At 44.0% G+C, this 25,250-nt stretch overlaps 2 protein-coding genes across 2 annotated transcripts in view; one reads left to right on the top strand and one right to left on the bottom strand.

Moving 5' to 3' along the window:
• Window positions 1-7,217, top strand: part of gabbr1a (gamma-aminobutyric acid (GABA) B receptor, 1a) — a gene marked incomplete at both ends in the record, with an annotated part of 191,006 nt that extends 183,789 nt beyond the window's left edge. The window contains 5 exon segments of the mRNA XM_084336634.1: window positions 1,222-1,439; window positions 4,141-4,192; window positions 4,195-4,268; window positions 5,879-6,022; window positions 6,930-7,217. Of these exon segments, the coding sequence (XP_084192760.1) occupies window positions 1,222-1,439; window positions 4,141-4,192; window positions 4,195-4,268; window positions 5,879-6,022; window positions 6,930-7,217 (776 nt within the window).
• Window positions 7,218-12,757: 5,540 nt separating this feature from the next.
• Window positions 12,758-14,053, bottom strand: tnfb (tumor necrosis factor b (TNF superfamily, member 2); the record flags this gene model as incomplete). The annotated part of the gene is made up of 4 exons (XM_084336305.1): window positions 12,758-13,218; window positions 13,497-13,556; window positions 13,671-13,725; window positions 13,862-14,053. 4 exons carry the CDS (start codon window positions 14,051-14,053, stop codon window positions 12,758-12,760), a joined length of 768 nt encoding a protein of 255 aa, XP_084192431.1.
• Window positions 14,054-25,250: the final 11,197 nt, after the last annotated feature.

The following is a 25,250-nucleotide window of genomic DNA, read 5'->3' as shown; positions in this document are numbered from 1 at the left end:
AATGGGGGATTATATCAATGTGGTCTGTGTCGTTAATTATCATATTGACTCATCAGTCTAGTCTCGAGTTCACGAGATCTTACCTCACTCAATTAAGCCATTCTGATTTGACTCGCAATGCGACGTAGCAAGGAGCTGATTGAGCTGATTGTGATCTGATTGGCTCTGTGGTTGTAGTCACGCCCCACAATTCAACAGAGCGAGTGGATTACTTCCTCAAACAGGGTGCCGAGTCTGACAGACAGCAGAGAACAAGCGAGCGAGAGAGGAGAGAGAGAGAGAGAGAGAAAGAGAGAGAAGAGAGAGAGAGAGAGGGACCGCGCCAGGAGTGTGATGCCCTAAGATCTATAAGGGCATCATGCCAGCGTCACAGGTGATCATGGCAGCAGTAATTTTTGCCAGACACAGGCATCGTAATGCCGGCGTGCCTGTGGAAGATTATTCAAAGGAGAATATCACCTTTTTTATTTAATTGAGACCGAAATCATCCGGAGACACAGCTTGCCAGCTCAATCAATTATTGATCTACTGGATGAAATAAAGGATGACATTGAGCCAGCCACCCAGAGATCCCATGCAATCGTATTTATTATTATTTAAATATTGTTATTTAACGTTGTCGGCTTTCCAATGTTGTCGGCGTTATTGATTGATTGATATTTAAATGAGATTTAGATTTTGCATCATGCTGCAATCTTTATTTGTGTTATGCATTGCTCTTGCTGCATGTTTATTATGTATTCAAAGCACTTTGAACTGCAATCCGTGTATGAAGGTGCTATATAAATACAGTTTATTATCATTATTGACTGCACTCACATTCCAATTGTACCACCACACAGAATACACTTTTAATTTATAACTTGTCATCGGGTCAGTATAGACGCTCGAAGCAGGCCAATGAAACGTTTATTCTGGAGGATAATGCAGGTTCTATTATCCTAACTAAACATTACATACAACTTGCTCACTCAAAATATTCGTTAATTATAAAATATCTTTACTGGCACAGTGCCTAAATTCGGTATAAATATTCTGCAATATGGACAGGTCTCCTCAAAATATTTTATTAGTGGATGACAAACAAATGCAATGACGAATAAACTAAATACAATACGGAATAAACTAAATACATTTGGCATCTGGATCGCAACCTGGAGGTCCTGACGGATGAGGTCCAAACACATCTTACCCAACTGAACAAGAACACGACACCTGCAGCCAAGCAACAATTTGCCATCTCCTATCCCAGTCTGAGCGCAGTGGGATATCCAAACGTGGCAGTTTGGATTGGCAACGGAGGTGGAAATGGCCTCAAGAGGACCAAGGCGAAGGTCTCATTCAAATGCCTCCCGCTAAACAGCTACGAGCAGACCGTGGAGCAGTTTGCTTCATTCCGGGTCTATTTCCTCCCCTTCCTCTCCCTGGTTCCTCTCAGGGTGCTTCAGCGTGGCGCACACACACTCTCTCTGTCGCTCGCTTGCACACACACACACACACACACACACACACACACACACACACACACACACACACACACACACACACACACACACACACACACACGCTCGCACACTCTCATTCACACTCACTTCCACAAAAACCCTGCGCTTCCTAGATTAGGTACTATATAAAGTTCGATTGCGTTCACAATCACACCAACAGCAAACCGCACCATGCTCCAATTTGAAAGGACCGAGTCCCAACTTTAATCAACAGTATATGGCGTTTATACAGTTTGTTTAAACAAGTGAATGTCCTCCGAGCTCTCTCTCTCTCTCTGCCAACAGTGCTGTCAGGTGCACTGCAGACTGCCCCGCGAGCCAGCTGGAGCAGATCAACACATAATGGGTGTGTCTGCGCTGGTATCTCATCCGCGCAATGTCCTTAGCGGATAGCTCGCAAAGACGGAGCAGATCCCGCTCGCAAACCCTGCGCAGTTAAGGGTGCAATTCCCATCGCGCAATCCATTCTTAGTGGATCCCCGCCCTCAGAGTGCTATGGGCTGAAACACAGCATCTTCAGAGATGCTATGTGGCTGAAACACAGCATACTCAAAGTGCTATGAGGCTGAAAACACAGCATACTCAGTGTGCTATGAGCTGAAACACAGCATACTCAGAGTGCTATGTGGCTGAAACAAAGCATACTCAGAGTGCTATGTGGCTGAAACACAGCATACTAAGAGTGCTATGAGACTGAACACAGCATACCCAGAGTGCTATGAGGCTGAAACACAGCATACTCAAAGTGCTATGAGGCTGAAACACAGCATACTCAGAGTGCTATGAGGCTGAAACACAGCATACTCAGAGTGCTATGAGGCTGAAACACAGCATACTCAAAGTGCTATGAGGCTGAAACACAGCATACTCAGAGTGCTATGAGGCTGAAACACAGCATACTCAGAGTGCTATGAGGCTGAAACACAGCATACTCAGAGTGCTATGAGGCTGAAACACAGCATACTCAGAGTGCTACAGTATGTGGCTGAAACACAGCATACTCAGAGTGCTATGAGGCTGAAACACAGCATACTCAGAGTGCTATGAGGCTGAAACACAGCATACTCAGAGTGCTACAGGATGGCTGAAACACAGCATACTCAGAGTGCTATGAGGCTGAAACACAGCAACTGCTTATGAGGCTGAAACACAGCATACTCAGAGTGCTATGAGGCTGAAACACAGCATACTCAGAGTGCTATGAGGCTGAAACACAGCATACTCAGAGTGCTATGAGGCTGAAACACAGCTACTCAGAGTGCTATGAGGCTGAAACACAGCATACTCAGAGTGCTATGAGGCTGAAACACAGCATACTCGGAGTGCTCAGTGTGTAAAACCGCTCAGCGGCTGCCCACAGCGGGTGAATCATCTTCAGTGGAGGCACGTATCTGTAAGCTCTGCTTTCCACTGAAATAACCACAGTTACATCCAGTTTTAGGTACTTTAGACAAACACACGCCATAATTTCCTGCCCCCACCCCTTCTCCCTAGACACAGGTGCACGTTTAGAGTGATGTGAAATATATGTTCTGATCCAGCTGCTGCATGGCGACAGACAGTCCCTAATCCCTTGGTCGGCTTTTAGGCCGTATTGCTTTCCGCTTCGCTCGACGGAGTGTAAACATTTCTAATTCTCCTTAACCGTTATTTACATAATTTCCCTGTCCGCACACAGATCCCCGTCTCTCTCTCTCTCTCTCTCTCTCTCTCTCTCTCTCTCTCTCTCTCTCTCTCTCTCTCTCTCTCTCTCTCTCTCCTCTCTCTCTCTCTCTCTCTCTCTCTCTCTCTCTCAGAGAATCAAACTAATGAGCATCCAAACATGTATACACCAAAAGCCTCGGCAGTTATAATGTAATTAACAAACGCATCGATTTCCCCTCCTTCACTGCAGAGGAGACGACGCGTCATTGATCTACCATTCATGCTTATTTATGAGATTGTTCAACGTAGCCGAACAAGCGTGAAAGCTTGCATCCTTATTTCATCAGGCTCAGGCTCGCCATACGCAGCGCACGCGTCTCTGTGTTTACGACAATGTCAATAGTTAATGGCGTCTGAGGGATGAAGACGGGAAGAAAAAGAGCTCCTTCCTCTCTGCGTCAGCAGCGGAGGTCGTCAGGCTCCGTGAGACGACAAAGGGAGGATTGTCTGCCACTCGGTTCATGACTTTTAATGCCGTTTTCACATGGAGCCTTTCTCAGAATGATAAACAGATGCCTTCTGCTGTTATAGATGTGATCCCCCCCCCAAACACACACACACACACAATACACACACACTCTCCACACCCTTAATCCTTTCTATTTGCTTTCAACCACTTCATTATCCTACCCCCCCCCCCCCCCCCCCCCCCCTCAAAGAAATATGTACCCTCTATCTCTCTGGCTCTCTCTCTCTCTTTCTCTCTCTCTCTTTCTCTATAACTCTATGATTCTGTCCTCTCTTTTCGATGCTCTCTGCCTCTTTATCTCCCTCCCATCTCACTTCCTTTCTTTCTCTCTCTCTCTCTCTCTCTCTCTCTCTCTCTCTCTCTCTCTCTCTCTCCTCTCTCTCTCTCTCTCTCTCTCTCTCTCTCTCTCTCTCTCTCTCTCTCTCTCTCTCTCTCTCTCTCTCTATCTCTCTCTCTTTCCAGGTGTTGTGTATGATCACGGCTCCAGTGACTATGATCCTCTCCTCTCAGCAGGACGCTCCTTCGCCTTTGCCTCACTGGCAATCGTCTTCTCTGTCTACATCACTCTGGTGGTGCTCTTTGTCCCCAAGGTACCCTCCTCCTCTCTCTCTCTCTCTCTCTCTCTCTCTCTCTCTCTCTCTCTCTCTCTCTCTCTCTCTCTCTCTCTCTCTCTCTCTATTTCTCTCTCTCTCTTTCTCTCACTCTGTCTCCCTCTTTCTCTCCCTATCTTTTTCTCTCTCTCTCTCTCTCGTCTCTCACTCAGCCACACATTCTCTTCCTTCCCCTCTTCACTCGCCCAGTCATTCTCTCACTTTATCTCTCACTTAATCATTTTCACTTTACCGTTTCCCCTTATTTTTCTCCCTATGTCACGTCGCTCCCTCACCCTATCTCTCTGCCTCCCTTCCTCTCCCCCCCCCCCTCTCTCTCTCTCTCTCTCTCTCTCTCTCTCTCTCTCTCTCTCTCTCTCTCTCCTCGATCTCTCACACACACACACACACACATTACTTATTTACTTATGATTTACCTACTGTCCCTTTATTTTATTTTATTTTATTTTATTTATTATTTTTATTTATTTTTTGTTGTTTATTTGTGTGTATGTGTGCCTGTACGTGGGCAAGTGTTTGTGTGTATGTGTGTGTGTGTGAGTGTGTGTGTGTATGCCTGTATGCGCGTGTGTGCGCGTGAGTGTGAGTGAGAGATGAGAGAATGGATTGAGTGGGAGCACAAGGAATTTTTTTCAAAATTGTTCATGAGAGTGACACTGAACATTGTGTAGATCTGTCGATTGAATGTGAAACCTCAAGAAAAATAAAAAGATTTCAAAATAGACTTGGACTGTTATTTTGAGGTCATTGGGAAAAATTTGTGAGATACAAAAATGCAGCAAATGAAGTCACTGCTTTGATTTCTGGCATGTTAGACGTGTTTCTCCATATCGGATTTAGTGTTGCGGAAATTCTCCAATACCAATATTGTATTTTACCCTGGTATCGGACCAATATCCCATACCAATATTCTATTTTAGCCAGGTATTGGACCAATATCCCATACCAATATTCAATTTTAGCCTGGTATCGGACCAATATCCCATACCAATCAAAGCATGGCTGTTCGAAAATCAGGTCTGTGACCATTAGCAAGTCACGTCGCAGTCCAGCTGCCCAACCCCTGTATGCTTGCCCACTAGCCTGACTGTCCTGATTATGTATATGTATGCCTGCCTATACAGTGCCTGTCCATGTATGGGCTTTGATTTGTCCTGTACACTATGTTTTTTATAGATGCATGAATGCCTAGTGAGTGAATGCACAGAATATGATTTAAATTGTTTTTATATTAGATTTAATGTCCTTCTATTTTTCTGAACATCCATTCTCACTTCCCGGTACTTTTCACTAGGTACAACAATACAATATTTTTTTCTTATGGCAAAACATCTTCAATATTTGAATTGGAAAGAAAGAAAGAAAGAAAGAAAGAAAGAAAGAAAGAAAGAAAGAAAGAAAGAAAGAAAGAAAGAAAGAAGAAAGAAAGAAAGAAAGAAAGAAAGAAAGAAAGAAAGAAAGAAAGAAAGAAAGAAAGAAAATCCACTTCCTGAACTGAATGTGAATTGAATCCCAACTGTGCTTAGTGTATTATCAGCCCTTCTCCATTTCCCCATGGTTATTCACACGCATGTTGCTGTACTGTCCAGATACGCAGGCTTATCACCCGCGGGGAGTGGCAGTCTGAGCAGCAGGACACGCTGAAGACTGGCTCCTCCACCAACAATAACGATGAGGAGAAATCCAGGCAGCTGGAGAGAGAGAACCGCGAACTGCAGAAGATCATCCAGGAGGTCGGGACATGAACATACATACATACATACATACATACATACATACATACATACATACATACATACATACATACATACATACATACATACATACATACATACATACATACATACATACATACATACATACATACATACATACAGTTACATAAACATATAGTCTACATATATACATAAACATATACTGTAGTCTACACATATACATAAACATATACAGTACACTACATATACAGTATACATAAACATATATAAACATAGTCTACATAATATACATGAACATACATACGTAACATACATTATAGTCTACATATAATACATATACCTAAACATACATACATATACTAGGGCTGTCAATATTAACATAAAACATTTATTTGATTAATTTGAAAATAACGCATAAAAAAAACACAATTAGTCACATTCCCCTTTTTGACCCCAACCACTTCCCATAACTTTGACATCCAGCCGTGGTGGGAAAGTGTGTTTACGTTCCTGGATCACTCTGACATGCAGACTGGCAGAATAATACATGACCAGACATTCCCTGAATGTCTTACAGTATTTCATAATAAAAAGTTTCCAAACAGAGTTGTAGCCTATAAATTATGCAGTGATGAATGGTCTTTCCCAGCGGAGCAACAAGTACTAAGTTAACATTACACAGCTCTGCTTGCTTTTTTTTTTTTTTTTTTTTTTTTTTTTAATACTGTAACTACGCTTTGTGTGCATCACAACTCTGAAGACAAACTCACTCTCTCTCTCTCTCTCTCTCTCTCTCTCTCTCTCTCTCTCTCTCTCTCTCTCTCTCTCTCTCTCTCTCTCTCTCTCTCTCTCTCTCTCTACCCCTCTCTCTCTACCCCCCTCTCTCTACCCCTCTCTCTCTTCCTCCCTTTCTTTCCATGTCCAGAAAGAGGAGCGGGTGTCTGCGCTCCGCAACCAGCTGGCTGAGCGGCAGGCCCTGCGCAACCGCAGGCAGCCCTCGACGGGCCAGAACCAGAACCACAACAATGCCCCTCCAACATCGCCCCAGCCGGACCCCAAGTCCCTGCTCCCTCCACCCGGCTACCCCAACCCCACCACGGACAATCACTCACTCCCGCCCTCCTTCTCCAACTCCTCCAACCTCTACCAGGCGGATAGCAAGATGAGTCGCAACCACTGCCACAACAGTCAGATCCCCTTGCTGTATAAGTGAGCTAGCCACAACAGGAGGGGGGAGTGTGGTGGTGGTGGTGGCGGGGCGGGGGCGTCGGGAGAGGGCATCGGGGTGGGGGACACGGTACACAGAGTAAGACACTCAAAACACAAGGAGACACTGTGATTTGCACTTGTGTCGGAGATGAGCACAAATCGTGTGTAACGGTAGTGACTTTTATTTTTTATTTATTTTTCAGCGTGGAGGCACAGTAATACAACTGAGTGCTTTTCACTCTAGGCAGCTTTTTGGGAGAGTCACACAAGTACCAGTACCACTGCCCCGTCTGTCCAGACACCAGTACCACCGCCCCGTCTGTCCAGACACCAGTACCACCGCCCGTCTGTCCAGACACCAGTACCACGCCCCGTCTGTCCAGACACCAGTACCACCGCCCCGTCTGTCCAGACACCAGTACCACCGCCCCGTCTGTCCAGACACCAGTACCACCGCCCCGTCTGTCCAGACACCAGTACCACCGCCCCGTCTGTCCAGACACCAGTACCACCGCCCCGTCTGTCCAGACACCAGTACCACCGCCCCGTCTGTCCAGACACCAGTACCACCGCCCCGTCTGTCCAGACACCAGTACCACGCCCCGTCTGTCCAGACACCAGTACCACCGCCCCGTCTGTCCAGACACCAGTACCACCGCCCCGTCTGTCCAGACACCAGTACCACGCCCCGTCTGTCCAGACACCAGTACCACCGCCCCGTCTGTCCAGACACCAGTACCACGCCCGTCTGTCCACACGGTTTTGACCTCACTGTGTAAAAAGATAAATAATAAAATAAACCCTGAGCTGAAGGGCACTTGTGAAGTAAATAAAGCAACAAGCACACTGAGAGGAGCAGCACGGCCTGTCAGAGCTGAAATCAATGGACAAATCTCTCCTAACATTCCTGACCCTCCTCTCCCTTTGTTTGTTTTCTGGTTTTGTTGTAGCGACGTTGTGTCAAGGATCCTTTAAAAGGAGAACTTTTATGTACGTAGGTGTTTGCTATGTATCTCTTTGTTGTTGACTCGAGAAGCACATGGTGTTTTATATTGTTACGTAATATCTGATCTGTCGTTGTTCACTTTTTACATTCTTATTTTTTTTGGTCCACTATCAGACAATTGCAGAAGCTGAGAATTCAGCTGAGGGACAAAGCAATGTACAGCCCTTTTTAATTTGATTCTTTGTTTGCTTTATTTTCCAATGCAGTTTTCAAGTTTGATGTTTTTTTTAGGAGTTGTATATACCCCCCCCCCCCCCCCCCCCCCCCCAAAAAAGCACATAGTCTTTTCTCAAAGATTTTCTATGCGCCTGTATTAACCGATGACTCTTGTGTGTCTTTTCATTGTGGAAGGGGCTGGTATTGATGTTTTTCCCACAAAAGACAATCTGGATAAATGTCAATGCTTCACACCAAATCACAGCAGTCGTATGTTCAGTGACGATTTACACAAACTGGACTTTATAACACATTCATAACTCATCTAATAATATATAATGCTTGTGAAATAAGTGTCACAACACATTCATAGAATGATAGGTGGGTATACAGGAATGTAAGTGGCCAGAGAAAGCTGTGTTTATACTCTGTATACCTGTGTTTATACTCTGTATACCCTCTGTATACCTGTGTTTATACTCTGTATACCCGTGTGTATACTCTGTATACCTGTGTTTATACTCTGTATACCTATGTTTATACTCTGTATACCTGTGTGTATACTCTGTATACCTGTGTGTATACTCTGTATACCTGTGTGTATACTCTATATACCTGTGTTTAACAACTGTATGACTACAGTTACGGACTTGACTACATCAGTGGACTTTGTGCTGATGAGCTTGCTGTCACCTGGGCTACTACTACAGGGACACTTGGGGCATTTGAATAGCCAGGGCAAACAATGCATGACAAGAATGACCATAATACAGTCTGCCTGTCATTTTGCCATATGTGTCGATAGTAAAGGTTGGTAATGGAAATGGTAATACATTTCAGTAGTCTACTAGCATGGCACACATTACATGATCATGCTTTTTCATAGCTCGTAAAATGCCTGTTTTTAGTAGCCTGATGTTGCTTTGGTTGAGGAACAGGGTGTTTTTGTAATGTGGCTCTTTAAAAAAGCCCCTGAGTTGGTCAAATCTGAGTAGCCTACCACTGCCCTAGACCAATTACTCTTAACCTTTTTAGCTCAAGGCCCCTCAAAACAGTTAATATTCATTATTTCACAGGGAAAAAAGCATCAATACCAAAGATTATAAACACGATAATGTATTTGCATATCTTTTCACGATCCCTCAAAATCTAGACAACAACACTGACTTGTGGATGTGCTATGAATGTGTTATGACCCTGTTATTTCACAAGCATAACACATTAATAGATGAGTAATGACTGTGTTATGACCCTGTTATTTCACAAGCATAACACATTAATAGATGAGTAATGACTGTGTTATGACCCTGTTATATCACAAGCATAACACATTAATAGATGAGTAATGACTGTGTTATGACCCTGTTATATCACAAGCATAACACATTAATAGATGAGTAATGACTGTGTTATGACCCTGTTATATCACAAGCATAACACATTAATAGATGAGTAATGACTGTGTTATGAGCATCCAGTTAATGTAAATTGTTACTTAACATTCTATCTTTCCCCTGTTTTCTATTATTTTCCCATTCTTCTCTTTTTGCCTTTGTATAACTTACAAGTGTAAATGTATCAAAGGAGGCTATATGTAAAGTAATCTGATATATTTATTCAACAGTTAATCTGGATGATGTACTATTTCATTCATTGAGCTTTTTGAGAATTTACAAAGCAAAGATATTCCACGGCTTTGTCAGCAGGTACGACGAAACAATTTATAATGTAGGAATCCTTCAGATGAAGACCTCCAGTATGTGTTAGTCTTAAGTTTTCAGATGAGTGATGTTTTCCCCAAATCTTATCTGAATACCAGAGTGCTGTGTACTTAAGTAGTTACAGACCGTAGAGTTTGTGTACTTTCAGGTGACGTATAACATTCGCTCTTTAAATTACTTTGAATACACTGTACAGCTGTAAGCATGTTGACTGTTTCAAATGTTTCAAATGGATGTATGTGGTGTGGTTAATTGTCTGAAGGCTTCGTATATTTCATTGCACTTTAACTCGAGACAAATTAAGGTTTATTCCCACTTAATGGTTTTATTGCTGTTGTCAAGGTAATACACTTTCTCTCAGGGTATGGAGAAGTAAGACATAAAACAACCGCAGGAAATAAATAAATGAAATAGTCCCTACGTATTAACTGTGCAGTAAAATGGATCAGATCAATGTAATATATGAATGCAGAGATCATTTAGGAAAATGTTCTATAACCTTGCACATGTACGACAATATAGCTGATTTGAAGATATTTGTATTCACTATAGGCCTATGAAGAATTTTAAATGTTAATATATTTCAGATTATATGTATGCAAATATATGGATACTATGGTCAAATAAAACCATTGTTTTTCACTGGGTACATGCACGTTTTGTTATTCTCTTTCATGTTATATAGAAATAAGGATATAATAGACACATACATGGAATTACGGATGCCTGTTGATTTGTATGTACATATCAACCACTAGATGTCATCAATATATGTATATTATTTATTCACATGTACCCTTTGGTTTATTGTACCTCTATTCTATTAATGATATAATCCATAATACTGTCAAATATGTGACCTCTAGGCAAAATAACCCCTCTTGGTACTGCATTTTGTTAAAAAATAGTTTTTGTCTGATGTGTGGGTTGGCTCTGGGGAAAGTCACACTATAATAAGTGAATAATTGTTTTAGTATGCATTTCTCCAGACCTCTCTTGGCAGAGCCTGAGGTGTGGCCAGCAGTAGCAACCCATCCCCTGTCCCCACTCAACTTCAACCCACACATCAGACCAAAACAATGTGAAAACAAATGTAAACTAATTGCTTTTTTCCCTAGAGGTTGCTGTTTGACGCATTACAGATTCTACCTTTTAAGCTTAAATCTTTTGGCAGTGTTGAATATGTGTCCTTATGCTTTGCTTGCTTCACATCACAGCCAGGCAAATGAACATAGACTGAAATTTACTTTAAATCTCCCGAGTGAAGGTATGTCATGTCATTTTATTTTTCAAACACTTCCCCCGAAGTTGTTGAAATGGTCCAACCACACAGTAAGTGTTTGATACAAATAAATGTAGGTAATATTAAATGCTTCCAAGTACGTCAAATAAAATGAAATGACTTACTGTTGCCCGGGAGATCTAAAGTTTCAAATTTCAGTCTATGTTCATTTGTCCAGCTGTGATATGAAGCGAGCAAAGCGTAGAGGTGCATACAGTATCCAGCACAGCTGGGAACCAGCAATCCATAGAAGAGCCTTATAACACCAACAGATTAGATCATACAAAGTGAAATGGGTTTTCTCCCTCCCTCAGCAGCCAGATGCTAAGACCTCATGGGACCTCATAATAACCTCATTATGAACTGATGTTTGTGTAACAAGCAAACCTGTGTAATATCCTTAGTGCATGTCGCATGATGACAACATAAAGAACCCAGAGGCCAGCTGTTGGTTCACCCCCCCCCCCCCCCCCTCCTCCTATTCTTCTCCAGCTGACTGAAGATGAGGTATGCAGTAATGGAGGGAAGAGGAAGAGGAGGAGGCGAGGGGTGGAGGAGGGTCACTGGGGAAATCCCAGCTCTGCGTTGAGGCTTCTGTGGGCCTCCACCTGACACAGCATCGACGGCGGGGCAGGGGAAAAAAAGGCAGGAAATTCCCCTCGTCTTGTCTGAGCTCACAGAGGAAGTATTTGCTGGCTGCTGAGGTATTTCATAGTGGCTGTGCCAAATAATAGGCCTGTGAAGCCTGTTGCGATACGCAGAGCTGCACTGCCTGTGCAGCCAGGAACGTCTGTGTTCGGTGTCACAGCTGTGATGCCTAATGATTATCTCCTCTGTAGTTAAAGGATGACAACTGTTGTCTTTTAGGACAGTTTTCTTTAATGAAAACAAAAATACAGTTCATACAAGTAAATAAATATAATATGTTACACCTAATCCCAAATAACAGAAATAAATACAAATAAATACATACACATGATGACATTTTTTAAATACAATAATAAGTCAAATGGAATGATTTATAATAATCCATAGATCTGCACTCTCCAGCGAAGAGCTGAGTCATCACTTGGCGGTGGAGAATGTCTATAGGCTACAATCTCAGGTCCATATAAATAATGTACAAAAGTGCATTAACTGGTCATCATAATCCAAACTGCTGCAGTTCATTTACAAACAGGAGCCCAGGAGGCTGCAATGCTTTATCTCCATGGAGATGTAAGATCTCTATGTCACCGTAAAGATGACTACAGAGCAGAGATGTTTTAACATAAAACAAAGGATTTGCCAACGCCAACACCACCAACAACACCACCGACACCACAGCATACTGTGGCTACTGGTCACGCCTCTAAAAAATCTCCCCTCCCCATGCTCACTTAAAGTGCAAAGACACCAAAAAATGTCCTGCCCTCTTCCGACTCCAACTGGGACAGCTGCTTGGTCTCTGTCCACAGTTTGTCCCCCTGTTTCAACTGAAACACGGCACCGAGATATATGGCATTGTACCAGCCCTGTCCCACTTTATAGTTGTCATCGTTAGCGGCGCGCTGGCAGGCCGACCTCACCGCGCTCATGAGGGTCACCGGGCTACCTATGGAGTCAGAATAGCGCCAGATTCTATGGCTGAGTGGAGAGGCGGCGTGATTTGCCACGCTTTCCTCTGTGCCGTCATTGCAGGAGACCCTGAACGACGCCTGGCTGTACACAAAGTAGAGGCCCGTCTGCGGGATAATGATTTGGTTCTCCTCCAGCCGGAAGCCGCCCTGAGCGAAAGCCTGGCCTTGATCCGCCCTCCACTCCACTTCATCTTTGACAGTGTTGTCATCTTCGTAGCTACCTGTAGAACCAGCCAACGAGAAGACCTTGTTAGAGCCTTTGAAACCTCCCCTCAAGTGGGTAGAATGCATGAATAGTCTAAACAAAGGTTGGTTGTTCAGAGGGCAGAGATAGGAATGGTAAAGGGATATAAGGTAATAAATAACTTGTGCTGTCACTTCCTCCTACTGTTTCCAGTTCTGAACTGGAAACACCCTGCGAGGGTTGTACAGACTCTGAGGAAAAGCAAAAGGCCTATTGTTTTCAGAAAAGAAGTCAAGGTTGATTATAATGACTCACCTTCTAAGTGAATGGCTGCTTTGGCGTTGCTGCTGATTCTCCTGAGCGCACGGTGGGGATCTGAGAGCCAAAGAGCAGTAAACATTTAAAAAAGAAAAAGATGTACATTTGTCTCAAGTGACCCATGAACACATGAAAGCATTTTGGTGATGGAGAAACCAGGCAAACGTTCACCTGCTATCACACCGGTTTGCTTCTCAGTCAGTGCCTCTGTTTCATCCTGCTGCATCTGTGGTAAAAAAAAATAAGTGAGTTAGTTTACAAATTGGAATATACTGTATTTCTCTCTCTCTCTCTATTTTTACATTCTACATTCTTCTTAAAATATCTCAAGTTCCAGAGACGTTATTATTAGGGTTCCTTACCATCGCTGCTGTGGGGCCCCCGGTCCAGTACCAGGCAAACAGCAGGGCTCCAACTGAACAAAGGGCCACGACCAGGAGGGCCACACACGCCTTCCACATCCACACTGAGGACGACTTCTTCTCCACCACGACCAGCGTCCTCTCCTCGAGGCCCACCTCCACGTCCCCCCGGGTCATCGTGTACGCCACCATGCCTTCCTTCACGCTTAACAGTGAGGTAGAACAAAAAGAAAAGAAAAACTAGATGTTGAATAGCAAGCGGGGGGAAAAACAACGTAATATTTCCACCGAATATCCTATATATGTGTGTATTCCTCAGCAGCTTCCCAGAGATGTGTGCTGATCGTGGGCTTCTGTGTGTTGCTATTGTGTTATGAGTGAACCTCAGCCAGGGAGCCTGTAGTATTTATGCTGTGGCTGCTGCTTTCTGCTGAAGGGGAAACTCCAGTGATGTCACGGTGTAAGCGGAGACATTGCAGCCGGCAGTAGAGTGGACCCGGGCTGAGGAGAGATATGGCCCCGGCTACGGAGGGAAAGGAAAAGTCAAGAGAAATTCGAGAGGAGATTTTGGTTTTTCTATTTTGTAATCAAACTGTGTGGTTCCAAAATGGGTAAGTGTGGTTTTTGGATGGTGGTGGTTAACTGCTGCCATAGAGTGAAAACTATAGTGGAAGAGTGACATGGGGTATTAACACAGATACATAGACAACACGCACGCACACACACACACACACACACACACACACACACACACACACACACACACACACACACACACACACACACACACACACACACACACACACACACACACACACACACACACACACACACACAAACAAACAAACAAACAAACAAACACACACACACACACACACACACACACACACACACACACACACACACACACAGATCCATGCACACTTATTCTCTTAGACTTACTTACTCACTCACTCACACACTCTTGAAAGCCCATGAAAATACTGTATGTGTCACTGTAACGGAGCCACATTAGAAGCTCCATTCAGTTGCTGCAGTTGTTAATGACTTCAGCTGGAATAGGTTAAAAAACACCACCACCACCACCACAGCATACTGTGGCTACTAGTCACAGTTCTTAAGAATCTCCCCTCTCTCGTCTGTGTGATAGTGAGGCACTTTTCTGATGTATGAAATGTACTTATCTGCACAATTAGATACATTAGATACGTTATTGCTTAATTCTAATATTAAATCCATATGTAATGAAATACCAATGTGTGGTATATTCAGTAGATGGAACTAAGTGTCTATCTGGAACTGTCTTAATCTTGTAAATCTGTTTATATACAGTTACCAAACATTAACAATGTACACTATCCTTTCACAACCGCAGATTACAGCAAATACAGTTGTATTACCTATTGTCTAGTGTTTGTCCTTGTATCAAGAGATTAATCAATCAACTGGAGAAGGAAAACATCTCTATTCTTATTTATTATTATTATTATTATTATTATTATTATTATTATTATTATTATTATTATTATTATTATTATTATTATTATTATTATTATTATTATTATTATTATTATTATTATTATTATTATTATTATTGTTGTTACCCACTTGTTTACTGCTTGGAGAATACATATCATACTGTACATTTATAGGATCTACTTTCAGTCACCTATGGTTTACTTTGTCTCCGGTCCATAGACTACAAAGTCAAATGTACATTGTATTACAATTTGCAGTGTTACTACAATAATCTACAGCCATTATTCCCTAAAATATGAATTGTACGTCCATAATCTCCTCATCTAATTACCCTTTTTCATTCAGAATAAGAATGATTTGTATTCGCCAATGAGAGTAATGCAATGAGTGCTGCACACTACAGCTCACAGTTCATACTGACAGCCATGGTACCAGGAGAGTAGGGCCTCATAAGATGGTGCAAGACGTAGACTAAATAAACCCCTCAACATATAAACATACCACTACAGTTCTACATACATCATATACATAGGGTTTAGCAGCGTGGGAGGTGGATGTGTGTCCAGTTGAGTGTCAGACCAGTGTATCATCAAGCAGTAATGAAAACATTCCAAAAGGTTTCAAAACCACAAAATCACTATATAAACAATATATAAAAGAAAATCAATATACACCTGCAGTTTCAGCTGACTCAGTCACACTGTGACGCTTAACATCATGCTGTGATTAACAGTGATAACTAATATCCATGTATTCAGTTTCTTTACTCGTTCTACTCTACTCATTCTGCCCCAATATAACCCAATATAGGGAAATCAATTCTAATTTCCCATACCCTGTAAATTTTTACGCTTTCATTTGAAACTTGGTTTATCCTACTAGTATATTCAGAACACATGATTTTTCTAGCCACAGAGTTTCAAGAGAAACCAAAGTTTGGCTTGAGTAAACATTCCTCTTTCTGTTTCTCCGCTGGTAGGTGATGCAACCACGACCACCAGGGGTGTAGAACTGATTACCCAGGGCCCCAAGCTGGGGGAGGGCCCTCAGAGGGTCTTTCAAAAGTTCAAAAAGGTGGGTTTTCCTGTGCAGGTTGTAGCAGCCCTTGGCTTGAAGCAAGAGAGTCTCAAATGGATGCTTCACGGTTTATTTCTCCATCAAAACTATAGAAAGATGTACAAAATATAATATCAATATTGATCTGTAGCTTCACACAGGATTAAGATCATTACAGTACATAAGGCGATTGACAAAGACAGTGAATTAAACATAGCTATTAGAAACCCATCTGACTTTATAAAACAATATTATTAGCAGTTGGGACATGAACAGGCTATACAGTACTTTAATACATAAAATATTTAAATTACTTTCTATGGACAAAACAACATAAAATACATTCATACAAAAGAAATCCTCCATTGACACTCTATAAGCTAACATTAATTGCTGTTAATAAGAGAGTAGTAATCCAGGACAGCGCCTTCGTCGTGAAACGTGATCAATTGCCAGACTCCACTGATGGCAGCTACAGCCATTATTCGTTGAACGGGGGAAGTCGTAGATGCACCAGTACCCCTCAGATGTGATGTACCGCCGTGATATACTGCTGTGATGAACCGCCGTAATGTACCGCTGTGATGTACTGCTGTGATGAACCGCCATAATGTACCGCCGTAATGTACTGCTGTGATGAACCGCCATAATGTACCGCCGTAATGTACTGCTGTGATGAACCGCCGTAATGTACCGTCATAATGTACTGCTGTGATGAACCGCCATAATGTACCGCCGTAATGTACCGCCGTAATGTACCGCCGTGATGAACCGCCGTAATGTACTGCTGTGTTGTACCGCCGTGATGAACCGCCGTGATGAACCGCCGTAATGTACCGCCGTAATGTACTGCTGTGTTGTACCGCCGTGATGTACCGCCGTGATGAACCGCCGTAATGTACCGCCGTAATGTACCGCCGTGTTGTACCGCCGTGATAAACCGCCGTGATGAACCGCCGTAATGTACTGCCGTGATGTACTGCTGTGTTGTACCGCCGTGATGTACCGCCGTGATGAACCGCCGTAATGTACCGCCGTAATGTACTGCCGTGTTGTACCGCCGTGATAAACCGCCGTGATGAACCGCCGTAATGTACCGCCGTGATGTACCGCTGTGATGTACCGCCATGAGTGATGTAGCGCCATGATGTACCGCTGTGATGTACTGCTGTGATGAACCGCCGTGATGAACCGCCGAAATGTACCGCCGTGATGAACCGCTGTGATGTACTGCTGTGATGAACCGCCGTGATGAACTGCCGTAATCATCTCATCATGACGTAGCGCCTCTCGCCTCTCCTCATTTGGCACGTACAGTCTGACCAGGCACTGAACTGGTCCCTTTACTTCACACTGGTGAAAGCACACACAATCTCAACATTGATGATACCGGATTAGAATATATGGATTGTAAAGCACAACCCATGCATTGTTGACTTATACGTAGACGCCGCTGCTGATGGTCATCAGAGATGCTTGTCTTCTCTCACAGGACTTTGGGATAGTCCTTTGTGCACTTCCAGTCTACTAGTATGCAGGGGCTTGCATTGTTCCATCCCCCGCATGGGCCGCGAATCATGTGTGATGTGACGATGCAATGTAGTTACGGATTTGTGTCTTTGTTAGGAATCTCAAACCTCACAATCCTTTTGCATTTCCTTGACCATCACATAGAACCACATACCCAATACGTCATGCTTGAGGACGTCTGTGAGGAGTGCTTCTACCTTCTACCTGTGGAACACTCGAACGATGATGTCTGGGCCCCGAGCGGCTGCTTCTACCTTCTACCTGTGGAACACTCGAACGATGATGTCTGGGCCCCGAGCGGCTGCTTCTACCTTCTACCTGTGGAACACTCGAACAATGATGTCTTGGCCCTGAGCAGCTGGCTCACCCTCAAAAGCCATCCTGATTTCTGGCCACTTGGCGTTGCAGGTGAAGGTCAAGAAGCAGTTGTGTTTTCCCTGGATTCGGACCAACGCCATCACATCCTGGAACCCTTTGGCATCCCACCATGGTGATCTATTGACGGTGGCAGGATGGTCAGACATCCAGGTATCCCCTCAGCTTCACTTTTCAGGGCATCAACAATGACCATATACTTTTCAGCCTTGATGGACTTCTGGTTGTAGCGGATCCATTTGAGGCGGTGTGACTCTGTTTTTGACATTGTGTCACATAGTAGGCTACTGCTGTGTCAGTTTCTCACCACGGAGTGATGAGCAGGGTCACCTTGCACTACGGAGCAGTAGACTGAAGTGATGAGCAGGGTCACCTTGCACTCATGAAAGGCCTCTTGTGCTCTCAGCAAATGTGTCATTCAGACAGCTGTTCGGGGTGTGGGGGTGCGACGGTATTCCAGCTCATGGGTAGGATCATGGAAGTAGAAATGAACAAAGAGTGCTTCCATGCTCTGGAAGGGGACCAGCAATGTAATGATAAACCTTGTATGTGCACCCCAGGATTGAAGCCAGGCATAGCTATCTCCAGCACTGATACATGCCATTGTCAGCATGTTGTTATACGTTTTTGCCTACTTCACAAAGTGTATTAAGGAAAATTAAGGAGATTAAGGAAAAGGTCCATAATAGCATCTGTGAAGGGATTGAGTCAGGTTTGGGATTTGTGGGGTCATACGTAAACTCAATCTTACCCGAGTTGCAGCAGAATCCTTTCCTCTCCTTTTTCCATACAAAGGCACCACATGTGAGCATTTCGGACATTGAAACAGTGAGGTCTCACTCACAGCCAGCCATTTGGCAAAACACACAATTGACATTGGATTTAACAGACGGCAGTGTTGGTGGTTTATGTTGTGTTTGTAATGACTCCGAAAACAAAGATGTTTCATGAAAATAAATCGTGGTTGTTTAATCGTGGCTGTGTGACCTTTTTCGTTTTCTCCGCTATACGTTGCCAATGTCAATGTCACCAATGTTGGTTGTTTGTGTAACTACTGTTATATGAACTACTAATACATGTGTCACGTAGATCTCATGTGCTCGCCGTCGACACTGCACTTCCTTGGGTCCTCAGCGATAAACATGCCAAGTGTGAAGTTGATCGGATGAACAGTTCTCGAGAAGATCGAAGGACAGACATACAGACTTACACACAGACAGAGACTCCTTTCATTTTAGATAGATGTTCTAATAGCCTGCAATAGTTTCCTGCCTTCCCTCCCTCCTTCCTTCCTTCCTTCCTTCCTTCCTTCCTTCCTTCCTTCCTTCCTTCCTTCCTTCCTTCCTTCCTTCCTTCCTTCCTTCCTTCCTTCCTTCCTTCCTTCCTTCCTTCCTTCCTTCCTTCCTTCCTTCCTTCCTTCCTTCCTCCTCCTCCTGAGATTACCCCCTCTATCTTGTTTGGCATGACCTTCGTTGTGTGATGACGGCACACAGGGACCCGATGATTCAATCTCTGAATGAAATCATCGATGGGACGAAAGAGGCCTTTTTCCGCGGATTGAAAAAGTCCCAAGCAGGGAAGGGTTGAGCGTGGGTGAAGACCGAATACACACCAACCACCGTACGCCGGGGTGGGCGGAGTGATAAAGAAAATGGTATTGTTGCCACTGCCAGCCTGGGCAGAGAAAAGGGCACCCAGATATACTGTCTCAAATGATGCTGGTTTGATGTCATGCAGCAGTTTGTATTCCCCCTGTGTGATGAAAAGAGCTATTTGTCTGTTTGGTGGAATGAAGAGAGAGGCTTGTACATATTCCAGATGACCTCTGAGGGGGGAAACACGGCTTCTATAGTCAGGATGAAACAATTACACCACCTAAGCCATTACAGAACCTCTAGATTGAGGTCCCAGGTGATGGTAAAGGATATTGAAACATTAAGTGTTTATTTTCATTACTCCTTTATTATTTTCTGCTGTGTGAGTGAGCAGAGAGTAAGCATAAATACTTGTTACATAATGGCGGAGGGGGGGGGGTCTGGAATCTTAAAAGTACACTGATGTATCAGGTGTGGATAGCAGAAGGGACAAGGGGATCACATGAGATCAGTAAGTACCACTGCTGCACCAGTAGCCTATATGGACTGGGATTACTGGGCCATCAGATATCATTATGATCTATGGAGTCACTCTGTCTGTTGTCGCCTCAGATCCTGGGTGTGAGTGCAATGAATGGTATAGTTTTCATTTGAATCTTTTAACACTTTCTGTGAACATTCAGGACCTTTAGAGGAAGAACCTCATTGATTTTGGTGATCCCATTTCCTCTTGCGCCACCAACAGTCCAAACTTTCAATATTCAAATACAGTATCTCCTGACCTGTTAGTTGTACAGTCACAAAGATTATACCCAGAGTTGCGGCTCTTCATGGAGAACAAATTTGTCTGTTGGGATCAATGAAGTCTAGGACGGTTGTTCACTTGATTCTCACAAAACTTGCTGTGTGGCATATTAGACAACAATGTCTTTAAATGTGTAATTTAGATGACAATTATATGACCGCCAGATCCAATAGAATTTTGTAAAAAGTTGCACCAAACTTGATATGTTCATCCGGGCGGCTAGGTAATGCAGTGGGAAAGGCGCTCACCACCAATGCAGGAGACGCTGGGTTCGAGCCCAGCTCTCCGCATTGCTTTCAGTTTAGCTGGTCGTCCGTACTAATACACATTGGCAGTATTAGGGGGTGGGAAACTGATGGGTGGGGATCAGGCGTTGTGGACAGCGACTCCTACAGGTCGGTTGGTGCGCCTGCGCAGTAGAATCAGGAAGCGATGGGGGCGGCGCCCCTCCAAAGCGCAGACCCCTGACGCTGAAAGATCGCGCCGCGCAGGTGAAAAGATGTGACTGCTGTTACCTTGAGTATCGGAGGGGACTCGTGCTATGTATGACTTAGTCCACATTGCAGCCGGCTTGTGGGAGGCAAGAAACAGCGTTCGAGACAGGGGAGGGTTGAATTGGATGATACGAAATTGGGATGGGAGAAAAATAGAAAATGGGAGAAAAAGTGGATAAAAAAAAAGAAGTACACAAACGGTCCTCAGACATTGTCAAAAAAAATTGTTTACGTCGTCTAACAATATAGACTATCTTTTCCATTGACATGTTTGAAGCCATTTCTTCAATCCACATACCAATTCTTGGTCCATCAACATTTTTCCAATTAAGAGCTATTACACGTTTTGCTTGTAATATGCACATATCTATGAATCTAAAGTCTTTGCTTTGTAGATGTGGGGTGGTAGGATATAAACCAATACGTATAGTTGTTATTGCTGTGTAATTGTCAGAGAATGTTGAGTGTGTATAAAACTGATATTAGACAAGGGGGGAAATCGGAATGGGCTTTTTACAGGTTTTTAGTGAAGTAGATGCTGCAATTGACCATCAATTTAGCTTATCACATGTAAATGTTGAACATGGAACTATTATGCCACTGCAATAAAACTATTTTTTTTAACCATGGCCTTTTAGATTATGCTTTTTAGGCACATTTTTACTCACTTTTTTCTAGGCAGAATTTTTACCTTAGCAGGTAGAATTCGACTTGTGTTTACTTCCTCAATAACTCCCACCGTTTTTTGGATTATCGTAAAATGCGGCTTTCAGACGGCACTGAGAATTTTTCTATAGAAAGGAAAAAGTTACTTCAAGAGATAAAAGAGAGGTGAGATTTCACGATTGATATCAAGTATGAGAAAAACCAGACAGAAATATGCAACCTTGCCACACTGGAGCCCTGGCCCCTTTCCAATACACATGACAATTCAAACACAGACTGTGAACTGAGCAAACGTCGAACTAGAAAGACATTCACAAAATCTGAGGAGAGAAAAGAACAAGAAAAAGGGATGTAATATCGAATTGAAGAACAGATGCTTTCACAAGCGGTCAGGTGAGAAAGTGAAATAGGAAGTGGGACGAGAGGCCACGGGAACAGCAGGGGTAAGGATTCAGGCCTGTTTGTTTGGTAATTGTATGCAGGGGTGTAAGGTAGAAGTTCTGTGCACATGATGTGTCTCTGGGCCCCACATACTGGACAGATAAAACCACCTTGGGATTCAAATGGTTTGCATTTCAAGCTAACATTTAAAAAGAAAAATACAGTTTAAATGTATGGAAAAACTCATTCAACTGAGAGACTGTTCACTACCTGGAATTCCCTAAAGTGCTCTATGATTTGGTCCAAAGTGGAACACACGCAGATTTAAGGCAATAAACTTTATTGTAAGCTAACGTTTCGATGCAGGGTGTGTCATCAGAGTCAAAACCAGATGAACACCGGACAGACCTACATTTTCTTTTGATGTGGGTTTGTTGGAACTTCTCCCTTCATGTGTTCCATGATCTCTCATGATCATCCTACATACATGTGATTTAGTACAGTATAAAGTCTTTCAAACGAGTGGAATATTACTGTACTTCGTGAGAAAAACATGAGTTGCGAAGTCAAGTGATTCGCAAATTGAGAACCGCCACACGGAGGGACCGATGGTAAGCCACAGTTTTTCTTTTACTGTGTCACTCCCGACAAAGAGCTCCCATGATCTCTGACAGTGTTGCACATCAGTGCCGAAGCCAGACTCACATTTCCACTGGAGCTGATGTAATTTTGTGGACATGAAATTCAACCTTTATTATAGTCTCGAAAATCATTGAGAGTTCAACTCTCATTTCAGATTATGTCGAGAAATACAGCACAGAATAAATACAAACAAAAGAGAAAAAAAAACAGACCAGTCCAATAATGAAGTGATATAAGGGGGAAGAACGCCAACCATGGCTTAATATAGAAACAGATGGCAGTGCAAATCACGTCTCTCTGCCGTAGAGAGGACCACACAACCTTATTGTACAGGATACAATGGTGAGTATCACCAGTGATACATCTGAGGGCTTAGTTTAAGGGCTGAAGAACAGAAGCAGCCACATGTCTATAAATCACATCTCGATAATCCAAGACAGATAGAGAAACTGTTTCAGTGATCCTCACTCAACTCTTGAACTTTGAGAGAGGAAACTTTTCTTCAACTTACCCTTCCTCTTCAAAGTAACTGGTAATTGAAGGGCTCCGATAAAATGAACACTTCTATGAAATGGAAACACTAACCTCTGAAAAGTCTAAATAAACTATGATAATATCTTTAATACTGAATATATAATATCTTACAGGAGAGAAACTGGATCCCTGGAGCACTGTATACAACTAGAAGGTATCTGTTGAAACTTTGTTTCAAAGGGTGATTTGGGGGGATTTGTGTCGAGATTATAAACGATATTCAAACATTTGTAACTATATATTGTAGAGGTCCTTTTTCTTCTTCTCAGAACTACCCGATGCGCTTTAAGTTGGCTACACGCACTTCAAACCGGTGCTTAAAGACTTTTCACTTCAGCAAAACAACTTTGTTATTGTCCAACCCTGCTCCACATCTGGTTAGGTAAAGTTAGAAAGATATTCACAGATTCGAATTTCCGCGGACAATAATTCCTAAGCGAAATCAGGGGTCCTCAGTGAATGAGAGCAGAGCGCTCGCTATCTACTCACATAACTAGGGTTATAGGATAACCTTCGTTATGTTTTGTAGATAGCGAGCACTCTGCTCTATGGGACATAGGAGCGGAGCAGGGCGGAGAGCCTGACAAATGCAGCCACTGAGGTCCCCTACAATCATCAGAATACCGGGGAGGGTCCGGGCCCCCCCACCCCCCCTAGAGAGGGGTGGGAGGGGAACAGGACACTGACTGTGTGAAAGAGGGGACAGCACCCACAAACGCACAGGGTGAGAAAACCGCGGGACAGAAGGGCGCCCTGCACGCTACCAGGGAACGTACGTGAAACAAAAGCCCGCGTCACAGCTCCCACACCTCGTGGGGTCGGGGTCGTCAGGTATTCCGAGGGGTCGGGATTCAAAAACCCCGACCCCGCGGGTGAAGCCGTAGCAGCGGGGCGCGACAGAGGTCCCAGCCCCAGGCCACCCTAGGCGGACTTACCGCCGAGTCCGAGAGCCAGGACCCCCAGAAAAGGGGCCTGGTGAGGTCAACGAGGCCGTGGCATCGAGACCTCTCCAGGCGTTCACTGGTGACACCACCCTCTACACCGCCAGCGTATCGGACAGGGCCTGGCACGCCGCGAAGACCCCCTGAGGAAGAGGCTCTGAAAAACTCCCGGAGGAGGAGGCTCTGTAAACGCATCCCTCGCGTTCGGGCAGCTCAGACCACTAGGTAGGCGGGAGCCGATGCCCGACGCAGTCTTTTTATAAAGAAGGGCTTCTCGTCTCAGAGTTGCACTTGGAGTATGAGGTTCCTCCCCCGAGGTTTACTCAAGAGGCTCTGAAAAACACCCGGAGGAGTAGGCTCTGTAAACGCATCCCTCGTGTTCGGGTAGCTCAGACCACTTGGTAGGCGGGAGCCGATGCCCGAAGCAGTCTTTTCATAAAGAAGGGCTTCTTGTCTCGGAGTTGGAGTGAAATCCAGTCTCGGCTCCGAAGAACCTCCTGAGGCTCTGAAACTCCCTGAGGAGGAGGTTCTGACGCTCTCCAAGGAGGCTTCCCCCCACAATCTCGTGGGGTCAGCTGACGCACTGGGGAGACAACACTCCAAGGAGGTTGATCCCTTAATCCAGGCAGACAGGTAACGAGAGCAGAACTCGACCTGCGCCCGGAGGACTGCGAACTACACAGGCACGCCTAAAGGGGCTGACTGCAAGAACAGTATCCCGGCGGGAAGGGTGTTCGGTATGCCGTGCACAATGTCATAATCTCGTGGGGCCACGAACCTCGCGGAATCGGGGTCAACCGACTCCACCAGTGAACTGACTCCGCCACGAACCCTGACCCTGCCAATTTATTAATCCCGCGGGGCCGGGGTTCAGAGAAAGAGTTTGACACA

This window comes from Notolepis coatsorum, assembly GCF_963971535.1.
Source record: "Notolepis coatsorum genome assembly, chromosome: 19".
NCBI lineage: Eukaryota > Metazoa > Chordata > Actinopteri > Aulopiformes > Paralepididae > Notolepis > Notolepis coatsorum.
This window is presented reverse-complemented; position numbering and strand designations above follow the sequence as displayed.